The 21,792-nt window shown below is 38.8% G+C and overlaps 1 protein-coding gene across 3 annotated transcripts in view; it reads left to right on the top strand.

Annotated features, from left to right (window-relative positions):
- Positions 1–21,156, top strand: part of TBC1D9 (TBC1 domain family member 9) — a 79,189-nt gene extending 58,033 nt beyond the window's left edge. For 2 of the 3 annotated variants that reach the window (XM_074950903.1, XM_074950901.1), the window contains 10 exons: positions 750–1,035; positions 3,185–3,314; positions 7,045–7,143; positions 7,263–7,331; positions 8,932–9,172; positions 10,213–10,278; positions 13,368–13,454; positions 15,274–15,348; positions 15,476–15,576; positions 18,931–21,156. In XM_074950903.1, coding sequence (XP_074807004.1) covers positions 750–1,035; positions 3,185–3,314; positions 7,045–7,143; positions 7,263–7,331; positions 8,932–9,172; positions 10,213–10,278; positions 13,368–13,454; positions 15,274–15,348; positions 15,476–15,576; positions 18,931–19,641 — 1,865 coding nt within the window. In that variant the 3' untranslated portion in view covers positions 19,642–21,156. The remainder of the gene's footprint in view (positions 1–749; positions 1,036–3,184; positions 3,315–7,044; positions 7,144–7,262; positions 7,332–8,931; positions 9,173–10,212; positions 10,279–13,367; positions 13,455–15,273; positions 15,349–15,475; positions 15,577–18,930) is intronic. The other variant, XM_074950902.1, reaches the window with a different exon arrangement.
- Positions 21,157–21,792: the final 636 nt, after the last annotated feature.

Here is a 21,792-nt window from a genome sequence, read left to right as displayed (position 1 = left end):
AAATGAATGTTGGTGAGGGGCAGGGTTGGGTAGTTTACAGGAGAAGGTTGTATTACCACTCACCTCTAGGTTGTTGGTTTGAAAGGACATTAATAACTGAAAGCCTTTACTGTCATATGACTGGCTTTTGGCTTGCATGAAATGAGTTGATGCTTTCAATCCACTTCCATCACAAAAATCATTGTTACTTACCTAGCAAAGGCACCAATGACTGAGCTTACCCACTCAATCCCAGAGGTAGTGGTGTGGAGATACTTGTGTTTGCTGTTGCCTGTGTGGTGTGCATGTTCTGTAGAAGCTCTTCAGCTTTGTGCCACCACAGGGAACTTTTTACAACCACTACATTTTCCTTAAAAATGAAAAAAACTAACAAACTCTTCTCCTTCCTCCCCCTATCTTGCCTCTCCCACCACCACTCCTGCGATGCTGAGAAGTAGAATTCATCCATTAATGGTGGGTGCCTTATCTACAGGTGCCAAAGAACGGGTTTCGGAACAAGAAAAAACCCTGTTTCCTTTTTCTAGGCTCTGTGTTTATTACATTTGTTTTCTGTATAATAGTGTTTTTTGGTTTTTTTTGGTGAGTATCACAATTTAATAACAGAGAAGGATCTATCCTTTCTCTGGTGGTAAGGAAATGTATATAAGCATCTTGGAGAATGTTCTTCTAATATTTTTCCCGGATGGGTATAAATGTGCATTCATTTGATCCTAAATTCGTGCGTGCCCAATGTTACTTATTTCCAACAGGAGCTCTGGTGGATCAAGGTGTTTTTGAAGAGCTGGCCCGGGACTGTGTTCCACAGCTTTATGACTGCATGCAGGACTTGGGTGTTATCTCCACAATTTCACTGTCCTGGTTCCTCACGCTTTTCCTCAGTGTAATGCCATTTGAAAGTGCTGTGGTGGTTGTGGATTGTTTCTTCTATGAAGGAATAAAGGTGATATTCCAGTTAGCTCTTGCTGTGCTGGATGCTAATGTGGACAAGCTGCTGAACTGTAAAGATGATGGAGAAGCAATGACAGTCCTGGGAAGGTATTTATTGAACAAAACCAAAGCTCTGCTTCCGGTTTTGGTGCATGTAACTTATTTACCAAGAAGCTGATGATGTCTTTTAGATGCTTGAAATCCTTTTTTGTCTGTAATAGGAGCTATGTGTTCCTTTGTCAAAAAAGACTTTTCATATATTTCTGAGTGACCATATCTCCTTATCTAGGCCTGGTATTCACCTAAGAAGTAGATCAACCTAGCTACATCACTCAGGGCTATGAAAAATTTTGCGCCTTGTGTGATGTATTTAGGTTGACCTAATTCCCCACTGTAGACTCGGCTAGATCAATGGAAGCTCTACCACCTCATCGAGATGTGGATTAACTACATTGATGGAAAAACCCCTTCCATTGATGTAGGAAGCATCTATATGATGACACTACAGATGCAGCTGCAGCATTGTACCTGTGCCGCTGTAGTGTAGACAAACCCCTAGGGCAGTGGTTCCCAAACTGGGGTTCATGAACCCTTGGGGGTTTGTGATATGTATCAGGGGGTTCTCGGAAAAAATTCTCTAATGGTGGACAGAGCTGTCCCTAGGCACCCAGGCTTGGGAGCCGGCAGCCCGAGCCCCGTGACCATGACTTCCTGGCAGAACAAGTTTAAGCTTCGTTGTAGTCTTGCGTTGTTTGTCTGGACTGCTCAAGACCCGAATGCTTGTGGGAGGAACTCTTTAATTGAGTTGTCATCTTAAATACTTCCATGCTGTTTCATGTCTGGTACTCCTTGATGAAACATGTAGGAGGCTTAATCGAAGTGATACGAGGTACAAAAGTGAAATCTTGGAAGAGTGTTGCTGTTTTCATAATGCAATAAAATTACTAATATAATGATAGATGATAATGTAATAATAAATAATGTGTAATAAACATGTCATAAAAAAACCAAATTATTTTCAAGATCACTGCTTCTATCATTTATGCTCAGGTTAAGGAGAAAATCCCTAGAAATATTAATTTTTAGGAGGGGGTTTGCAAGATTAAATATTTTCGTGAAAGGGGTTCGCAGGTGGTTAACGTTTGGGAACCACCGCGCTAGGGGGACAAAGTTTCAGAAAATTACAGCCACCTTAAAAGCCTACAAAGGAATTATGCACAACTGCTCCTATTAGCCGGGCTCAACAAAACCATTTTTTTTCCTTTGTAGTTTCTAGAATATTCTTCTGAACCTGTCTTGTAGGGATCTTCAGCAGGTCTTGGTTAGATATCTGGAATCTGTTACTTCATCCTTCTGACTGTTAACTTTTAAGTGCAAGTAGGAAAAATACCTGAATTCAGGGGTAACTATTGTTGGAAATAAACTTTCCAGAGAATGCAATAGATCTAGAAAGGCTCATGAAGGGATAAAAACGTGAGGCAGGTTAGTAAACCTGGATGAGTCATTCATTCTGAACTAAGACCACTTTATGTAACCTTGAATGACACATTTGATTTCCTGACATTTTGTGTCAATGTTTAGATTTCAAGGTGCTGCTGAATCAGGTTCTTTAATTTTTTTAAAGTGAGGCTCAGGGTAATTTATAGGCAAGCATAAGTGCTGATGTGATGTGTGTTGGTTTTTTATAATTTACTTAGTATTATTTAAAAAAAAAAAAAAAGCCCTGGTCATCTCATCTCTCCTCTCAGAACTAAGCCCCAACCGTTGCTGAGAAGTTATGAAAGGAAGTTTTTTGTAGCTGTAAGCTACACTGGCAAGAAGATACTCTTTACAGCTAGGTTTTAGGGGATGAGAGAGGCAGGGGGTACTGAGAATCAAGTACACCATCCCCTGTTCCAACAGGAATGAGGTGGATAGTGCCCCACACATCTTTATTTGTGTAAGACCACTCAAACAAAAATATTTCAAAATTCTATTGAGGGAATCACTGGCAGATTGTGGACATCTTATTGTGATCAGATGGATTTTATATATTTCTTGGTAAATGTGGTTTAGGTAAACAACTAATGCAGGTCTGGGGAGAAATGGAGTGTTACGAGTTGGCAAAATAGGTATCTTTGTCCAAATCACAGAATAATTGAGTGGTTTGATCGTACTTATGTAAAGTCAGTCTATATGTAATCCTGATGCTATTGATCCTCAGGAAAAATGTGTCCCAAGTTTTCTCAGTTAGGTTTTTTTCTTCTCTCCCAATCAGGTATTTGGACAGTGTGACTAATAAGGACAGTACTTTGCCACCAATCCCTCACCTTCACTCACTCCTCAGCGATGATGTAGAGCCTTATCCTGAGGTGGATATCTTCAGACTCATCAGAACTTCCTATGAGGTAATTTAGGATTTTGACTAGAACTGGCTTGAGGACAACAATTCAGTTTCATGAAGGATTTTGAGATATTGAAATTTTGGTTTTATTTTGAATGAGAGCAAAACCTGAACATTTCAAAGTTCTCCAAAGGAGTATTCTGAACACTATTGTTTTGGATCAATCAAAATGTTTCATTTTGATGTAGACTTATTTTATATTACATTATATTATATTATAGCATGTAATATAATACAAAATTGCTTCAGAACAAATAATCAATGTTTATGTTCCCAAAATGTTGAAACAGAATTTTCCAACAGAAAATGGTTCTGTCAGTTTTTCCAACCAGTTCTAATTTTGACAAAGGCAGAAATAACTCAGAGTTGGAAAACTCCTGGCAAAAGCCCCAATACCAGAATAACTAGTTAATGTTCATAAAGTGCATAGTAAAGTCCAAGGAAAAATGGACTAAAACTTTGAACATCAAAAGAGTAAGGATTTTTGTCTAATCTTTAAATTAAATTTTTTACACAATAAAACTTTCAGAAAATATCGCTGACACTTAATTTTTAAATGCTGATTTCTAACTCAGGACCAACAACAGGAGCGCAAATTCTCCTTTATGGGAAATTCATTGGTTCTTTTCTTTCCTGTGCCATGTAGAACTAATGAATATTTTAAATCAAAATGTAGAATGATCCTAGCCATCTAAAACCCTGACAGGTATTTCAGATACCTTCCCTATGTCCTCCACGTCTCAGAAAAAAGAATTATTTTTGAGCTGTGTAAAAGGCACCAGTAATCTGCTGCAGGCTTTAGCAATAGTGAATTCCACATTGAGGGTGAATTAAATCTGAGGGTGTGAGGATTTCCCCCCTCTCTAGTGATGTAAGAATACAAACTGGCAGTGGAGGGGCAGACATTTATATAAAGCTGCCATCCCATTTTGCCTTGTTTTGAATCCCACACCATTTAAGAGAGCTTCTGTGGCCTTGACTATATTTAGATGAATAAACTGGCCTCATGCAGAGCCACAATCTGTCTTTTGTGGACATATGTAGTACAAAAGTTCATAGCTCTTTCTAGTTGAATAGAAACTTACAGAAAAAAGGCCAAATGTATCCCTAGTGTAATGGCACTGAAGTCAATGGAATTATATCTTTTTACTTGTACTCTATTTGAATGTAGGCTGTTAAATCAGCTTGCAGTATATATGTATTGGTGGTGGTGTTTCCTGGTATTAAATGGCCAAAATTTTCAAGAGACAATGAAGGCCCTCTGTTGTTCAGTGACCCTTACGTACCTGGCCTTTAGTTTGTTGTACCCAATTGGGATTGGGGACCCATTGTGTTGGGCTTGGTATAAACATACAAGAGAGACAAATGTGTTGTAAATATCAGGAAATCTCCAGCTGCCATTGAGCTAACATTTATTTATTGTATTTTTAGTATTTTAGCTTGTCAGAGGCACATGGATAACAATGTAACCCTTGTCACTTGCCCTTTTATTAAAAGCTGTATAAAAATAGCAAGATGTACAGTGAAAGGTGACTGTTTTTCCTTTGGAGTAAGGGATATAATATGCTTTTTGTTCCAGAAGGAAGGCAGACTCTATCTGACCAACTATCCCATGACACTTGCCTTGGGGGAAGGGAGGAGGGAAACGATGAATCTGAGAACTCAGTGAGGGAGTGCTATTAACTGAAGCATAATATTTAGCCATTTACCACACTGCTGTGATCCTGTCCAATCTCATAAGCTAAGGAGGGTTGGACACTTGGATGAGAAACCTCTACTGAAAACTCAGGTGCTTCAGAAAATAGTGCTGGCAATTCAGTGGGTAGAACTCCTTCTCAGAGTCAGTATTGAACCAATGCCCTAGCATGGTGTATGAGGCAGGAATAGAACATTGTAGCTGTAGGTCTGGGAGGAGGGGTTGAATTTTTTTTTACAGAGGAAGAGGGACTTTCCACTTAACATATCAACAAATGCATTTGTTTTGCTAATGACTTTCTTTGCTATTATCGAAGATGCTGGATTTATTAAAATGCAAAACATCTCGTTTTATCTGATCCTGTAATAAAGTCACAATCCACAGTGATTGGTATTACTCTGTATTACTATAAAAGTAATTGCAATCCTGCAAACTTGTTGCACAATTAAAGAGCTGGGGTAACATTTCCAAAATCGCTTAAAGTCCCATTTTCTAGGACTCATTAACTTAAACTGGGACTTTATCTCCTAAGTGCCTGTCATTTTTTAAAATGGGACCTAGGCTCCAAAGTCATTGGTTGCTTTTGAAAATTTCACTCTTGACTTTTTTTTTTAAAAGATTTTCCATACTTTCGCCTGCACTTTTGTGTTTAAAAATACGTGTAACTATTTAACCGGGCTCCTTAACTGTCTGTCTTTCAAAAGCTTTCCAATTTTAATTGGAAAATTAACAAATAAAGCAGGGAAAACATCCTGCTACTTCTCATGTGATTTGTAGACGTACAGATGATATAGGAACGTCACAGCTTGAACATTATTTGATTGCCTAAGAATATATTAACCGATCCTGATGTACTTAAGATGATACCCCCCAATTCCTCACTCTGGAATGCATATCACAATCTGATGCACTAGCAGCAGCAGGCTTCTCCATGACTTTTATATGTGGCACCCTAGGTGGCTGGTGTTATTTCTTGTGCTAAAAGCTGTCCCTGGGTTTCTTCAAAGGCCATATTACAGAGATGTTCGTGTTGGGGGAAATCTCTATTGATAGTGCATAGAAACAAATCTATGGGACAGAGTTTCATGGATGTGAGAGCATGAGCCAGTGCTGTAGGTCCATTGAGTGATGAGTACTGTTCTCAGTATTATATTTTTGCCCTCACTCTCTTTCACCTGGCATGCAGGTGTAGCATATTAATGTTCTTTGGAAGTTGTGCATACATTGAGGAGAGAACTTTGGTCTAGTGGATAGAGCCCTGGACTAGGAGACCTTGGTTCTATCCTTTCTCTGCCACTGACCAGCTGAGTGACCTTGGGCAAGTCACTTCACCGGTCTGTGCCTCAGTTTCCCTACCTGTCAAACGGGAATATAATGAAACTGACCTCCTTTCTGGAGCACGTTGATCTCTTCAGATGAAAAGTCCTATAAAAAAGGTAAGTAGGTAACTTTTGAAAATGACACTTAAGCTTTTAAGTCATTTAAGCACTCTTGAAATTTTTACCCATAATTTGAATTTCATTCCTCATATTTGGATTTGGACAGTTGTTTGGTAATATAGGAACTGCTATATCAGATCAACCCAATGATCCATGTAGCCCTATATCCTGTCTCCAACAGTGGCAAATAAGAAATATTTTAGAGGAAATTGAAAGTAATTCTGCATTAATAGCTCTGGAGTAACTTGCCTATAGGGGAAGTTTCTTCCTAAGCGAACTTCTAACTGATGAGCATTATGCCCTAAAACATGAGGGTTTATATCCCTTCTGAAATGCTTGGGAGGCAAATGGAAATGAAATGGTGGAGGAAAAGAAAATCTAATGACAAATTCCTGAAAACTCAGTTGTTTATAAGTTGTATGTTTAGAAAAATGTCTTTAATGTCACACAATGTTTGTCCGAGATATTCATCTTACATAATTTCTGAACGCTTACAGAATGAATTGTTTGGTTTTTTATTTTTTTATGCATAAAAGGAAATCAAAGTATTCCAGGTACTAGCACACAATTGAAAGGATCCATTTTGTCTTCCTTTTTAGAAATTTGGAAGTATACGAGCAGATCTCATTGAACAGATGAGATTTAAACAAAGACTGAAGGTGATCCAGACTCTTGAAGACACCACTAAGCGCAATGTGGTAGGTCCTTGGAAAAACATTCTTGCTAAGATTAAGGTCAATTGATTTCTGAAATAAAAATATCTTTCAAATGGCACATATATAGGAAGCTTTTAATTGTTAATGTTACATTTCCAAAGGTGCGAACCATTGTGACTGAGACTTCTTTTACTATTGATGAACTGGAGGAACTCTATGCTCTTTTCAAGGTAAAGCTGTAGTCAAGATAAGATCACGTGCATACAGGAAAAATAAACATTTAGATTTGACATGAAAACTCTGTCTGCTAATGAATTGATCTAAATTTGTGAGTTATTCGGTGTTGTCGTGTGCCCAGACACAAACTGGAATTTGCAACTAGATATAATTGAAATACAAAAGAGCCATTTTTTAAAACGAAAGAAATAATTATTTTTCAAACTAATTTGATTAGAAAAATGTATTATCCTGAGGACATCAGTTAGTAGAAAAGTAAGGGAAAGACCGACATCCTGGGTCATGGTTTCAGCCAGCCTCCAAAAACTTCTTTGTCTGTCTACCTGATTTGTGGGCATAGTTCTGAAAATCTGACCCCAAAATATCTTCTTTAAGCTAAATTGGACAGCCTGTAACTTTACGTTGCATGGTACTTGCTACATGCTACAATTGATAGTTTTAATTGATACTGAACCTTCTGCAGTTTAATTTCCTGTCCAGAGGCTCTCTTGAAGTAGTGTTCTAATAGTAAGTAAAAGCTGGGGAGGAGTAAAAATAGTCATAGATTTCAAAGCCAGAAGGGACCATTATGATCATCTAATCTGATCTCCTGCATACCACAGGCCATAGAATTTCACCCAGTAATTCCTGCCTCAAGTCCATAAAGTTTGGTTAAATTAGAGTATATCCTTTAGAAAGACATTCAGTCTTGATCTACAGACTTCAAGGGAATCCTCCATATCTCGATGTATGTTTCAATTGTTAATTATCCTCACAGTTAATCCTTACCCTTGCTCAGTCCGTGGGTGACACACACTGCAGTAGGTTGGTCAAGATTGAGTTTCTTGAATATTCTGGTAAAGAGAACATATTTTCTCGTGAATCTCCTATAACTAGTCTCCATACTTACTACAGTCCCGGTCCTGCAATATGAGTCTCTAGACTGGATCCCTGCACCCAAGTATACTCAGGACTGTGAAATTGGTGAGACTGTGTGAAAGAGTGAAGGAATCCAGGATCACACTGCATGATCAGGGCCTATTTCCCTGCTTCTGCCTCCATTGAAATCAATTTTAAAGCCCTTATTGACTACAATAGGAGCAGGATTAGGCGCTAAGACAAAGCAAGTATTTCTGCAAATGCCAAGGAAATCTTTAAACTAAAGACAGCAAAATTCTGTTTTACAAGTATCTTGTAATCAGCTACTTTCCTAACTTGAAACAATATGTAGCTGTGAAAAAACAAGATTGAGCGTATCACATCTCTGTGTGTGTGTGTGTGTGTGTGTGTGTGTGTGTATATATATAGTCACATCTCGCTTCTTTGACCAAAAAATCTTTACTACTATGTTTTTCTGGGGAGCAGAGCTGGATTCTTTTCTGCTTCATAAAGGAATTTGACATTGCACTGTGTAAGGGGAAGTCTTTTTTTTTTCTTTTTTTCTTTTTTTCTTTTTTCTTTTTTTTTTTTAAGAAATGTCAATGCTGGTCAGAAATGAATCTGCTAAACTCAAATGCTAATGTTATTTTAAATGTATTTATTTTTAGTGTTGGTGATATTGTTGAGCTGTTTACAGAAACAATGGTAATCTTACAGCATTTGCCTTCTGTTCAGGCAGAACATCTGACTAGCTGCTACTGGGGAGGGAACAGCAATGCTTTTGACCGTCATGACCCCAGCCTGCCATATCTGGAACAGTACCGTATTGATTTTGAGCAGTTCAAGGGGATGTTTGCTCTCCTCTTTCCTTGGGCATGTGGGACTCACTCCGATGTGCTAGCTGCACGCTTATTCAGACTGCTGGATGACAATGGAGATTCTCTAATCAACTTCCGTGAATTTGTCTCTGGGCTAAGTAAGGAGAATTTATACAATAGTAGTGAATTAACCTGAGCAGTACAGTCCATTACTCAGGGTGAACCAGTCTGTCAGAAACCCTGATATTATTCTGACTGTGACTGGCACTAGTTTAATATAAACAGACGGAATTTAGAGTTACAAACATTAAAATTATAGTTATAATAACATTATGATGTCACTAACATTGGTTTCCAAAGAGGAAAAGGTTAAGGCTGGCTTGGTATTCTGGCCTAAAATCTTTCTGCATTTTTGGTTTTATGCTTCCAGTAGATTGCACTCGTTGATATTTCCCAAGAAATATTTGCTGTTTTAATTCTACTTAATGGCATTAGGTTTTCATAGTCAACTGTAATGTAAAATAAATCTCCACCTAACTGAAATTATCTAATTTTCTAGAAATACATAATATTGAATATCTAAATATTTTTCTAATAAAATAATTCCAACATCTAGTGAATTGCCGTAAAGTACTTGAATTTCATTTTACTCATTTTTCCACAAGCCAAATAACATTTCGATTGAGGCTAACATAATAGCAGAGAATAGTTTATCCCTTGGTTACTCTTTGATCACAGTCTTGTTTTCCTGGGTCTTTTCTAGCAAACATCTAATTGAGCCAAGTCCTAGGATGCCCTTGTTTGGTCACTGTGGGTGGGTGCAGTTGGGGCTCACACAAAAAAGTTGTTCTTAAACCGAAAACCCTATGGCCATCAATGTAGTAATGTGATGATGACTATTTTTGAGAGCTGCAAATGTAAACACTCTTCTAGTAAAGAAGTGAGTTAGTGTTTAAACCACAAAACTCAGAGTCAGGTGGTCTGTGTTCTATTCCTAGTTCTACCACAGACTAGATTTACTGTGTGATCTTAAGCAAGTCACTTAACTTCTCTGTTTCAGCTTTCCTGTGTAAAATGGAGATACTTTCCTACCTCACAGGATAATTGAGGATTAATTCATAAATGTTTGTAAATCTCTAAGAACTCTTCTGATAGAAGCTGCTAATAACACTAATATGTTCAATGGGATATTGTTTAGGTACAGCATGTCATGGAGATCTTACAGAGAAACTGAAGCTGCTCTATAAAATGCATGTATTGCCTGGTGAGTAAAAGACATTTAAAATAGCTGATTTCTCAGTCAAAATAGAAAATTGGAATATAGTTCCTTAATCTCTCTTTTCCTAATTAAAAAACCCTAGTTTCCCAGCTAAAAAATGGGAGAGTGAAATTTCCTTTCGATAGTAAGTTCATGAAGCAGTCAAACAGAAGAGCTTCTGTCCTCACCTCACCATGAGTCCAGGGGATCTTCATGCATACTTCAGTCTTCTGCTCTGCTCATCATAAATGGGCCATTTTTATAGACATTTGCTTGTTTTCCTGGGTGTTAGTAGCTGCTGTTGTGCCCATCAAATTGGGTAGTATAATTCCACTGACTCACTGTGGGTATCACATCGAAGAAACTAGTCCTGTCTGAAGCCAGGTCAGCAAGGTACCTAAGCCTGTGCATAAGTTTAAGCATGTGCGTAGTCCCACTGGCTGCATGTGGTTAAAGTTACACACCTGCTTAAGTACCTTGCTGAAGATGCCTGAGTGCTGGAAGATACGTAAGGAGCCCCTCGTCTCTAATATGTACTGCCTCTGGGGCAAGCTTGAATGAAGATACTCCATTAGTTGCTCAAATTATTTAGGACACAATTTTATTGAATAGTCAAGTCAAAATAAACAAGTCAAATAAAACTAACCACAGAGCTGAAAGTCCTGGTAGCTGTGAAAATGAGAGCACTTGGTTTGCCCTTCCAGCCTGTGATAGGCTATGGAGGGCCTACTTTGTTTCCAGCAAGCAAGGAGTAAACTCTTTGTTTAGAATTCACACAGATGTACAGAATCTGAGTCAACAGTGTAACGTTGTTCAAAAAAAGCAAACATCCTTCTGGGATGTATTAGCAGGAGTGTTGTAAGCAAGACACAAAAAGTAATTCTTCCACTCTACTCCACGCTGATTAGGCCTCAACTGGAGTATTGTATCCAGTTCTGGGGGCCACATTTCAGGAAGGATGTGAAGAAATTGGAGATAGCCCAGAGAAGAGGGACAAAAATGATTAAAGGTCTAGAAGACATGATCTATGAGGGAAGATTGAAAAAATTGGGTTTGTTTAGTCTGTAAAAGAGAAGACTGAGAGGCGACATGATAACTGTTTTCAAGTATGTAAAAGGTTGTACAAGAAGGAGGAAGAAAAATTGTTTTTCTTAAGTTCTGAGGATAGGACAAGAAGCAATGGGCTTAAATTGCAGCAAGGGAGATTTAGGTTGGACATTAGGAAAAAATTCCTAACTGTCAGGGTGGTTAAGCACTGGAATAAATTGCCTAGGGAGGTTGTGGAATCTCCACCATCGGAGATTAAGAGCAGGTTAGACAAACACCTGGAATGGACTAGATAATACTTAGTCCTGCCACAGAGTGCAGGAGACTGGACTAGATGACCTCTCAAGGTTCCTTCCAGTTCTGATTCTATGAATAGAGTAAGAAAAGTTTAGGGATGAAAGGCCAAGTAAGGCTCTAAGAGAATACAGGAAAGTCTAAATAAACAGCTGTTTACTAGTCAGGAGCACAGTTGCCAACTTTCATGGGGTAAATAAGCACCCCGACGTTCACAATAAGCCAAAAATCAAGCTAATCCCATTTCAAAACAAGGCCAAAACAAGCCAATCCCTAAGAACCCCAACACTCTGTGACTAGATCCCCCCCTGGCTTGCAGTCTGGGACTGTGGTGGGCCCGCTGTGCACCCCTGACTCTCTTCCCCCCTCCTTGCCCCTGCTTGCTTGCCCCCCCTTTACCCCTGCTTGCTGGGAGCAGATCAAAAAAAAGAAGCCAAAAACTAGCCAACAAGCAACTCACAAGCCAATTAAGCCAAAAACAAGCCCAATTTCTGTGGGTTTTTTTTTTGTTTTGCGGGTTTGGCATGTCTGGTCAGGAGGGGTGGGAGTAGAGGTGAGTCCTTTAAGAAGATAGAGCACTATACCCAATTGAGCCATCTCTTGGAGTTGTAAGCGACACCAGTTTAGATGCATCAGTAGTGTGAGTGTAAGTCTAAAAGAGTTTGTGGGTGTGGGAGTCAAACTTACATATCTCTCAATTTTCCTAATACACATGCCAGGCCCAAACTAAGGGCAGGCAGTCTGGCTCGGTGCGAGTAACATGTATCCACTGAAGAGAGGGAACTGCCCTCTATCCAAGTGATGAACTGATAGGTGTCTTATCCCTCATTAAGGTACCTAGCTCATATCCCAACTGCTCTAGAGTTGAGAAGCTCAATTACACAGGCACACAAGCCAAACCTTTGATGCAGAAATAGTTTCAGGTGCACAACACAAGTTAGGATATTCAGTGCCTCTCTATTAATGAGCAAAGCATTCAGTTTTTCTCCCAGGAAGAACTTATTAGAACGAAAGATGGAATCCCTTAAACACAACAGAACTGCCACAGTTCTATTCTGCGGTGGGGAGGTGGGGTTGGGTGCAAGGAATCCATACCATTTGAGAGTCACAGAGTAGTGTTTTGGAATAGCTCTCTCATGACAGCTATGTAGTGCAGGAAGGGGAGGGGCAAAGACCCAATACTCTGGATCAATGGGCCAATTCCCCCATAGGGGGCAGGGAGCCACAGCAGCCACTCATAGCACCTATGGGCTGAAGTACCTGCTCAGAGAAACTGCTTTGCACCCTAAAGAAGCAGACAATTCCTTTCCCTAAGACCACAGGGATCTCCTGTGTAAGACCCATTTACTTGCACTTTGCACAGCAGACCAGTGCTTTGACTTTGAGGGTACATAGGTCGGAAATGTCCTAGTGACTCAGGCCAATGATGCATTTAGTGCATGTCTCTCCCAGTGAGTGACCAGTACCAGAATCTTCAGAAGAAGGTACAAGAAATCCATTTAGTGGACAATTATGAAATAATCTGCCCACAGAAGTAGCTTCTTCCTAACTACATCAGGTAGTGGTTGGCTTCTCTCTGAAACATGAGGGGTTATTTGCCTTTTTTACTATCCTATCTAAGTGGGGTTAGCCTCATTATGTGGTACTATGCTTCTAAAATGTGAAACTCTACACTGACACAAATCTACTTTGTTTTTCTAATTAAACAGTGCAGTAATTTCTCTCTCTCTCTCTCTCTCTCTCTCATCACACAGATCCATCTCCTGAGCAAGAAGAGCCAGACTCTGCTTTTGAAGCAACTCAGTACTTTTTTGAAGACATCACACCAGAGTATACACATGGTAGGTGACTTTTCTCTGCAAGAGCATTATCTTGTCTTTTCAGTGTTCAAGACCCTAAATACTTGTTAACTAATAACCTTACTTTTAAATGGCTACTTTCTCATTGGATTAAAATGAAGAAATAAAATATTCTATGCAAAAAGAAATGTATATGACTAGTGTTTGTTCTCTGTGATATCTGAAGATGTCTGTGTTTTCAATAAGGCATCCCTTCAAGGCTGTAATGAAGAATTACTCTTGAGGATAATGCCATCAGTGGTGGTGGTGGTAGTCACAGGTTCAGCATGTCTGACTTTGTGAAGGATCAAAATTAGTACGTTAGGCTGTGAAGGGAGTAGAATCTTGTTTAAATGTGTTGATGCATGTGGACAGTACCCTGAGAGAGTGAGAGGCTGTATCTGGCTATAAGGTATAATCTCTCCATGGTGTGCAGAACCTTCACAGGGGCTGACTGGGGATAGACATGAGCATAGTGCCTGTGCATCCCCTGTGTGCTGCGGAAGAGGTTTCACTGCCAGCCTGCAGATCTTATTTACTTGGTTCCAGTGGCTTCAGCATCCAATGCTATTGGAAGAGTGGGGCTGAAGATGGAACAGCAGCTGCAGAAATTAGGGTCTCTGAAATTTCATAACATAGAATGCATTCTTTAATCTGCATGTGTGTCATATTTTAAAGATAAACCATTTTGGCAGTGTTTTAATGGGTCTTTAGATGCTTTGAGTGGACATTTCAGTGAAGTCAATAGGAGCTGACTTAGGCCAATGCTGAGACCCTTTAAAAGTTCATCCTTTGTTGCTATTAAATTTTAGATCCTTCTGCCTAAAAAACCAGCTTATAAAATGGCTGGAAGTCGAAGCTAGACCATTTCAGACCAGAAATAAGGCGTACATTTTTATCAATGAGAGCAATTAACCACAGGAATAATTCACCAAGGGTTGTGGTGGATTCTAGATCACTGACCATTTTTAAATCAAGATTGGATGTTTGTTTCTAACAGATGTGCTCTAGGAATTTATTTTGGGGAAGTCCTCTGTCTTGTGTTACACAAGAGGTCAGATTCGGTGATCACAATGGTCCCTTTTGGCCTTGGAATCTAGGAAATATCATGTGTATCCCTGTACAGAGCTTGGATGAAGAGAGAAGCTATAATAAGAAACCTCTTAACTCTACTTAAAATATATTTTTAATACATTATAATACAACAACTTCTGAAGTCTGAAACTTGCTGTGTCCCCCATTAGGAAGCGGGGAAATCTCTCCTTTCCAGTGGTTTAAAGCTCCTGGTTCCAACCCTGAAGTGCCTGTCACTGTCTGAGGATTGAATATTGCCCCTCATGCACATTGGGCCTCTCTAATTTTTGGGAAAAGAAGAAAACATTTTTTTCTGAAGGTTGTTTGAAACTATAGCTGATGATTGACTGGAATATTAGAAGTGGTCTCCTGGGAGATCGCTTAGTGGACAGAGTGTATGAGAAGCAATTAGATGTACATTATAAATTCAAGTTATCATATGGCTATCACTGTAAGCAGATGGTGGTGATATTTATTTGGTGGAATCTTTAATCATGGCCCTGGGCATTGTATTGTACACAAAGATGGTCCTTGTACATGTCTTTATTTTATTAATTACATGGAAGTTGTAAGTGGATGTAAAAATAAGCAAAAATGGTCATGGTTTAGTCCTATCGTTCTTGACTGTGTCCTTTCAAATGTAAAACTTTGCTTATTCTACTTTGTTTTGCTCTGTAAACATGAATACAGTTCACATGCGTATTTGAATCTACAATAAATCTCTCGTTTTGTAAATATTTTCCAATAGTTGTTGGCCTTGACAGCAGGAACAAACAAGGGGCAGACGATGGGTTTGTTACAGTGAGCCTGAAACCAGACAAAGGTACATATTTTCTCTGTATATTTTACTGCTTGAAAGATTAATTCTTTTGAAGAAAGAAAAAATGCTAATGCAGGACCTCATGATGGACTTTGTCTTCCTCTTTTCTGGCCAATTTCACTGACATTAGGTAAGAAAAACTCACAAGAAAATCGAAACTACCTGAGAATATGGAGTCAAGAGAATAAATCCAAAGCAAAGAATGCAAAGGATTTACCCAAACTGAATCAGGTAAATTCTGTCGACATTTAGTTATTTTTCATAAACACTAGAAGTTTGGTCACATGCCAAAATGAATATATAGTAGATTGAGCAAATGTTAGTATTCAAATTGCAGGTTCATATGACAACTTGATTTAAAAATATTGCAAATATTAGAATGGCTATTTGGGGGTGAGGAATGGTGGGAACAAAGGGTGCAGATTGGTAATATTCAATATCAGGCCATCCAAACTTCTGTTACAAGATAAAAATAAATGGTATATCATTCATGTATGTCTGTGGAATTTTTAAAAAAAGATGCTTTGGAAGGAGAGTACCAATCCCAGAAATTCAAAAATAATGATCCCCTGTGTTCTATTGACAAATTCTTGTGAGGGGAAAAACTGATTGACTGTTTCATTCCTTAGACCCACTAAAGTTTGAGATTGTAAAGACTATGGCCTGGTCTGCACTAGAAAATTAAGTTATCTGTGTCGCTCAGGTGTATGAAAAATCCCCACCCTGAGTGGTGCAGTTAAGGTGACCTAATCCACAGTGTACACAGCAGTAGGTCTACGAAAGAGGTGGATTACCTACACCAATGGGTGAAGCCCTCCCATCGCTGCAGGTAGTGTCCACACTGAAGCGCTACAGGGCACAGCTGTGCCGCTGTAGTGTTTTACATGTAGAGACATAACCTTGTTGGGCAGCTATTCCTTTCACTAGGGGGAAGTGAAGGATTATTCCCTACAGTAAATTGTCCTGTAGTTTGTCCAATCCATGTTTAATTTTTTGAAGAGATGAGACTTCTGCCATTTCCATTGGGAGAGGATTCCACAGTCTAAAGGTATGTCTACAGTGCACCTGGAGGGGCGCGCTCCCCCGTGCGGACAGACAGACACGCGCTAGCTCTGATTGAGCTAGTGTGGCCTCAGCAGCACGGGCAGCGACTTGGGCTAGCTACCCAAGTACAAGCCTGCCCAATGCCTTGGGTACGGATTCACCGAGCCACCACCTGGGCGACTGCATTACCTGCTTTGCTGCTGCTAGCAGACTAGCTCAAGCAGAGCTAGCGCATGTCTGTCGACCCACAGTGGGAAGCATGCTCCCAGCTGCAGGGTACACACACTCATAGAGCCTAAACAATTCTTTTCATCCCATTAATTCTAATTATTCCCTCTTCGGACTTATGCAATATATTTCCTCCATATCTGATTACTTTGTTTTAAAGACTGAAACGCCACTGTTTATCTGGATTACCATTTTCAATCAATAGGGAAGATTGATTTAAATTTCAAATCAAAGTGATTAAAATCACCAATTTAAATCATGATTTAAACCAGCAAGCAGGAAACCTGATATTTTTTTTTAGTTATTTTCCTAAAGAAAAGATGATTCTCATTGGTTGGTAACTATTAAAATATGTTGATTTGCAATTAAATATGGTCTTTACACTAAATTTGGTGATTCCTTTTGCTAACCAGAAGAATATTCTATATCCATACTCATTTATTTAAGCTCTTATGTGGCCTAACACACTGTTACCCTGGATTTGAGGGGTGTGTACACCCCAGAATGTGATCAAGCCAACTGCAACCATATTATGTGCATTCAGCCACCATGAATTAATAAAATAGAACACCACATAGTTAAGGTTTAATTGGAAAGCAGGCTTTTAGAGGCAAGGTCAAAACTAGCTTGCAATTTCTGCTAATCAAAATGGGAGGAGGGGAAAATCAAGTCAACAAGTGAGACTGAAAACCTTGGTGGATGGAAGACCTTGAGTCAGAGCGCCTTTGATATAGAAGTTTATTAAAAGTTAGGAAAAGTGATGATTTAGTAGGGGTCATAATGACCCATGTGTTTTGTAGAAGTTATAAAAGACTAGCTAATATGGTGTATTTTGGAACGGTCCTCTGAAGTCATCTTGAGAGACATTTTTCGTAACACCTTTCCTCCCCAGCGGGTGAGCAACTGGCCACTGCATACCTATTGTTGATTACTCAATACTGTTCCAGATTTTAGGTAAATATCTGGGATGTTCTAAACCTATTGCTTATGTTTGTGTGTGCTTAAATCTCAAACTGCAGTTTTAGATAAAGCACGCTTACTTGCATTAATCATTTATCAGACAGAATTGCTGTGTTCCCCTTGATTTATTCCTGACACCACATGGAGTGAAACAGTTAAGTTACCCCTGCTGTGGGTTCTGAAAACCCTGGAAACACATTTAAATCAGATTCTTAATTTTTACTTTTTTTATGTTACAAAATGGTGAATGATGCTTTTCTTATTTACTAGATGGTTAATTTTTTACTCATGAGTTATGTCAAGCTGCATTTGGATGGAAATTGGAATTGAATTAAAAATGCCCTAAAACAGCATTTTAAAATTGTTTAATAAACCAGTTAGTTTTAAATGCAAAAGCATGTTTTGATAAACTTACTTTTCTATCCTTATGTATCCACTATATTAAGATAGTTTTAATTAATTAATGAAAACAAAGTTTTATCTCTAGTTAGTGATTGAACTGAAGTTTCTGGTCAGTGTCCTTTAAGATTTTTAGAACTAGTAGATGTCGTCCTCTCACACCTTGTTTTTATTTATAGATTGGTAAAGGGAAAATAATCCTGCCTTACCAACTCAGAATCAATTTCTGAACTTCCAGTGGACTAGACATTGAATTGAACTACTTGAATAAATTAAAATGAAGAAAATACTCTCTCTGCATCTGCAGAAAAGGCTACTGCAGTCAAAACTGGTTTAGCACTTCAGCAAATTCTAGTTCCGGGTGGTTAGTCAAGGACTTCCACCAGCTCAGTGGTTTGACTATTTTTAAAAAAAAAGATTTATTTAATTTAAATTTAAAAAATCAGATTTTTTTAAATTAATATTTATAATTATTGATTTTTAGCTACCCTGACACTCAATGGTGCCTGGTGGTCCTCTACACCTCCATGTTGTTGGGAGTCCTGTAGGACAAATGCTCCATTTTTAATTCTCTCCTTTATGGCTTGGTGAGAACTAAGATTGGTGCCACTATTCTTCTGGTCAGAAGGGTAATGCTGAATGAGCAACCAGAAGCACTGACTCTCCTCCACTGTTGCCTGAGGCTAAGGCAGGGGAAACTGTACTAGCTTGGGAGGTGGAGAATAATTCAATCCAGCAATTTGATGGAAATGTCTTGGAGAAATACATAATTTTCTTGAATACTAGAAAATATTCTAAAATACCTAGACTACTTCTAACTTTTACTTCATCATATGAATTACTTGATCTCCAGTGTGTCACATACATTTCTTTAAACTGATTTATACCCAAATCTCAAAGACTATATGTGCTGCCATTCCTTTAATTAAAATTAATTTTATCCTCTATACTTAGGGGCAATTTATTGAACTGTGCAAGACCATGTACAACATGTTCAGTGAAGATCCCAATGAACAAGATCTATACCATGCCACTGCTGCTGTGACAAGTTTGCTTTTGGAGATTGGTGAAGTTGGTAAGCTCTTCACTGTTCAGCCCACAAAAAATACAGACAGTAGCAGTGACAACTGCAGCAAAGCTATTCAGAGCATGTTGTTTCAGAAGGAGGGGAGCCAGCAGTATGATTTTGACCAGCATGAATCCTTTGCTAATGAGGAGGAGACAGTTTGCACTGATAACGCGTTGAGTGCACAGATGGAAGACATTAAGCTTGAAGACTCTTCTCCCAGGGACAATGGAGCTTGTTCTTCCATGCTTATTTCTGATGATGATACTAAAGATGACAGCTCCATGTCCTCCTATTCAGTACTGAGTGCAGGCTCGCATGAGGAGGAAAAGCTTCACTGTGAGGACATCGGTGAAGATACGGTTTTGGTGCAAAGCAGCCACAACACTTCTCTGCGTAGAAGCACTAGCATTGACAGAGATTGGGCCATCACCTTTGAGCAATTTTTAGCCTCCCTCTTGACTGAACCAGCGCTGGTGAGGTACTTTGACAAGCCTGCATCCATGATGGCTAGAATTACTAATGCAAAGAACATACGGATGATGGGCAAGCCAATAACTTCCACAAGTGACTATGAGATCTCTACTATGTCGGGATGAAAGGGCAGTCGGGGGTCTCTTGTTTTAAATTTTTTTTTACATATTTATTAGTACCTGACACAGGTCCTGGTATTTTAAAACATGATAGTTTTCACTAAAGTGAAAATGGTGGGGTGCAGATGTAACTCCCCTGAATTGTAATCACTTTTTGTGAGAAATGTTACAGGAATGCACCTTTTATTCAACATACAGAAAAAATACAGTTGTCAGTGAAATGTGTGAATTATTAACCCTGCTGTCAGTGTAAAAATGGTAAAGATTAGTTCTCAATTTGTAACTCCTAAATGGAATGACAGATATTTGTGTACGTTTCTAAAACAGACCTATCAAAAAGGCCTGATTCTTGACAAGAAACGAGAGCTCTCTAAAATGTAAAGGGGACACTCAATCTGTATAGGACCTGAAAGAAAAGTAAATGCCATGCAGCATCCCTGGGGGATGTCTGTCTTTTTTTCTTTTAAGAGGCTAATGGTTTTAATGAGTGCTTTGATTTTGTGGTTTTAAATATATAAAAGACATCCTCCAGAGAGATTTCCTGGGACCTGCCTTTCTTTGCTTAAGGAAGTTACAGACAGGTTTCTCAACAGATTGGGAGTATCCCTTTTTTAAAGTGGAAAAGATGTTTTTAAACATTAAGTATAAAAGTACTTCTATAGCTGGATCTGCAGCGTAGCTAATATTATTCAGCTCGCAAAACTAACCTTTACCACCAACCTAATCATATATCTTCAGTAGTGTAAGAAATGAAAAACCTGTATTGCCTATGTCTTCATTTACAGCACTGGAAAGTAGAGATGATGTAAACTGAAAAAAATCTGCAAAATAATGTAACTGAATGTTTTAAAGTCTTACTGAGAACACTGTCACTCTATATAATATATAATCCTGTATCAATTTACTGACTATGTTAAAATGAAAGCTGGAGCACCTGCACTTTGAATCCTTGCTTCTTTTATACAAATATTCAAGATTTTTTTTTTATGTTGTTCGATGTTTTCTAATTCGCAGTTATTTAGTTCAGGATCATTCCTACAGGCCTATGTTTTATTTGCCGTCTTCAGAAGATTTTCACCAGAAAACTGTTGGGTTTCTTTTATACCACTGTACGTTATGTCCATGTAACTGTTCCATATTTTGTTAGTCAAAGCTGCTGTTTAATTTTTTTTTGTTTGTTTTAAAAGAATCATTTAAAAACTGTCAGATGTGATCTTTAACCACAGATAGGATATATGTGAACAAATTAAATACACTCAACAAAGAGTTTCGTTCCTTTTTAAACTATTAAACCCATGCTAAATGGGAAATTAGGTGATTGTATTTTAATACACAGTTCTGCAGTGGAAATTCTGTGGAGCAAATGACTTGGGATCTCCAACTATTGATTTCAGAACACAAAATGTCAATTGTTTCAGGACTTCATTTTTTTTCAATATTTGTGTGTTTGTAACAGGAATATGCTCAGATGTAACAATCTTTCAGCGGAAGTTTCTCACATTGCAGAATTTCATTAAACATTTTCCCTGTTGTGTTTAAATTTAGAAAGCTAGAATTATTGTGTCTTTTTAAAAAACCTGATTGATTTTACAGACGTGATTTTTTTGCTGTATATTTCTAAGGCACAAGTTGATATGTACTCTTCTTCTATTTAAATTACAAAAATGAAGTTTGTTTGTTTTTTTAAAAAGGTACAGCTAAACTGAGGTGCCTGTCTACAAAGTCAGACTGTTAGTAGAGCAGGTATGCATATGCATTGTGAAATAGGCAGCCCTGACAGTTCTGGAAGGGTGGTCCTGTTGGGTTCCGGGAAGTGTGCGCAAGCCCACCCACAGCTGAACGACTCTCCCCACAGCCTATGGAGAGGATCCACTGAGCCCAGGACACAAATATGGCAGACAATAGACAAAACGACAAGGACAGATGTGAGGGTCAAAAATAAGGAACCTGAAAGGGACACTGAGCAGAGAACCCCAGACAGCGCCCACTGCTCCTCGAAGGTATCAAGGGAGCCAGCGGACACTGCACAGAGGAACTCTGCCCAGATAAGTGAGCGGAGAGTGGAATGGAAATAGGCCCCACAGTCGCAGAGGACCCCCACAGCCAACATCCTCTCCCTGGTGTTAGAAATGGCCACTTTGGCCATCGCTAAGAGGA

The sequence above is a fragment of the Natator depressus genome, chromosome 4 (genome assembly GCF_965152275.1).
Source record: "Natator depressus isolate rNatDep1 chromosome 4, rNatDep2.hap1, whole genome shotgun sequence".
Lineage (NCBI taxonomy): Eukaryota > Metazoa > Chordata > Testudines > Cheloniidae > Natator > Natator depressus.
The sequence above is the reverse complement of the archived record's forward strand: the minus strand, read 5'-3'. Positions and strand labels throughout refer to the sequence as shown.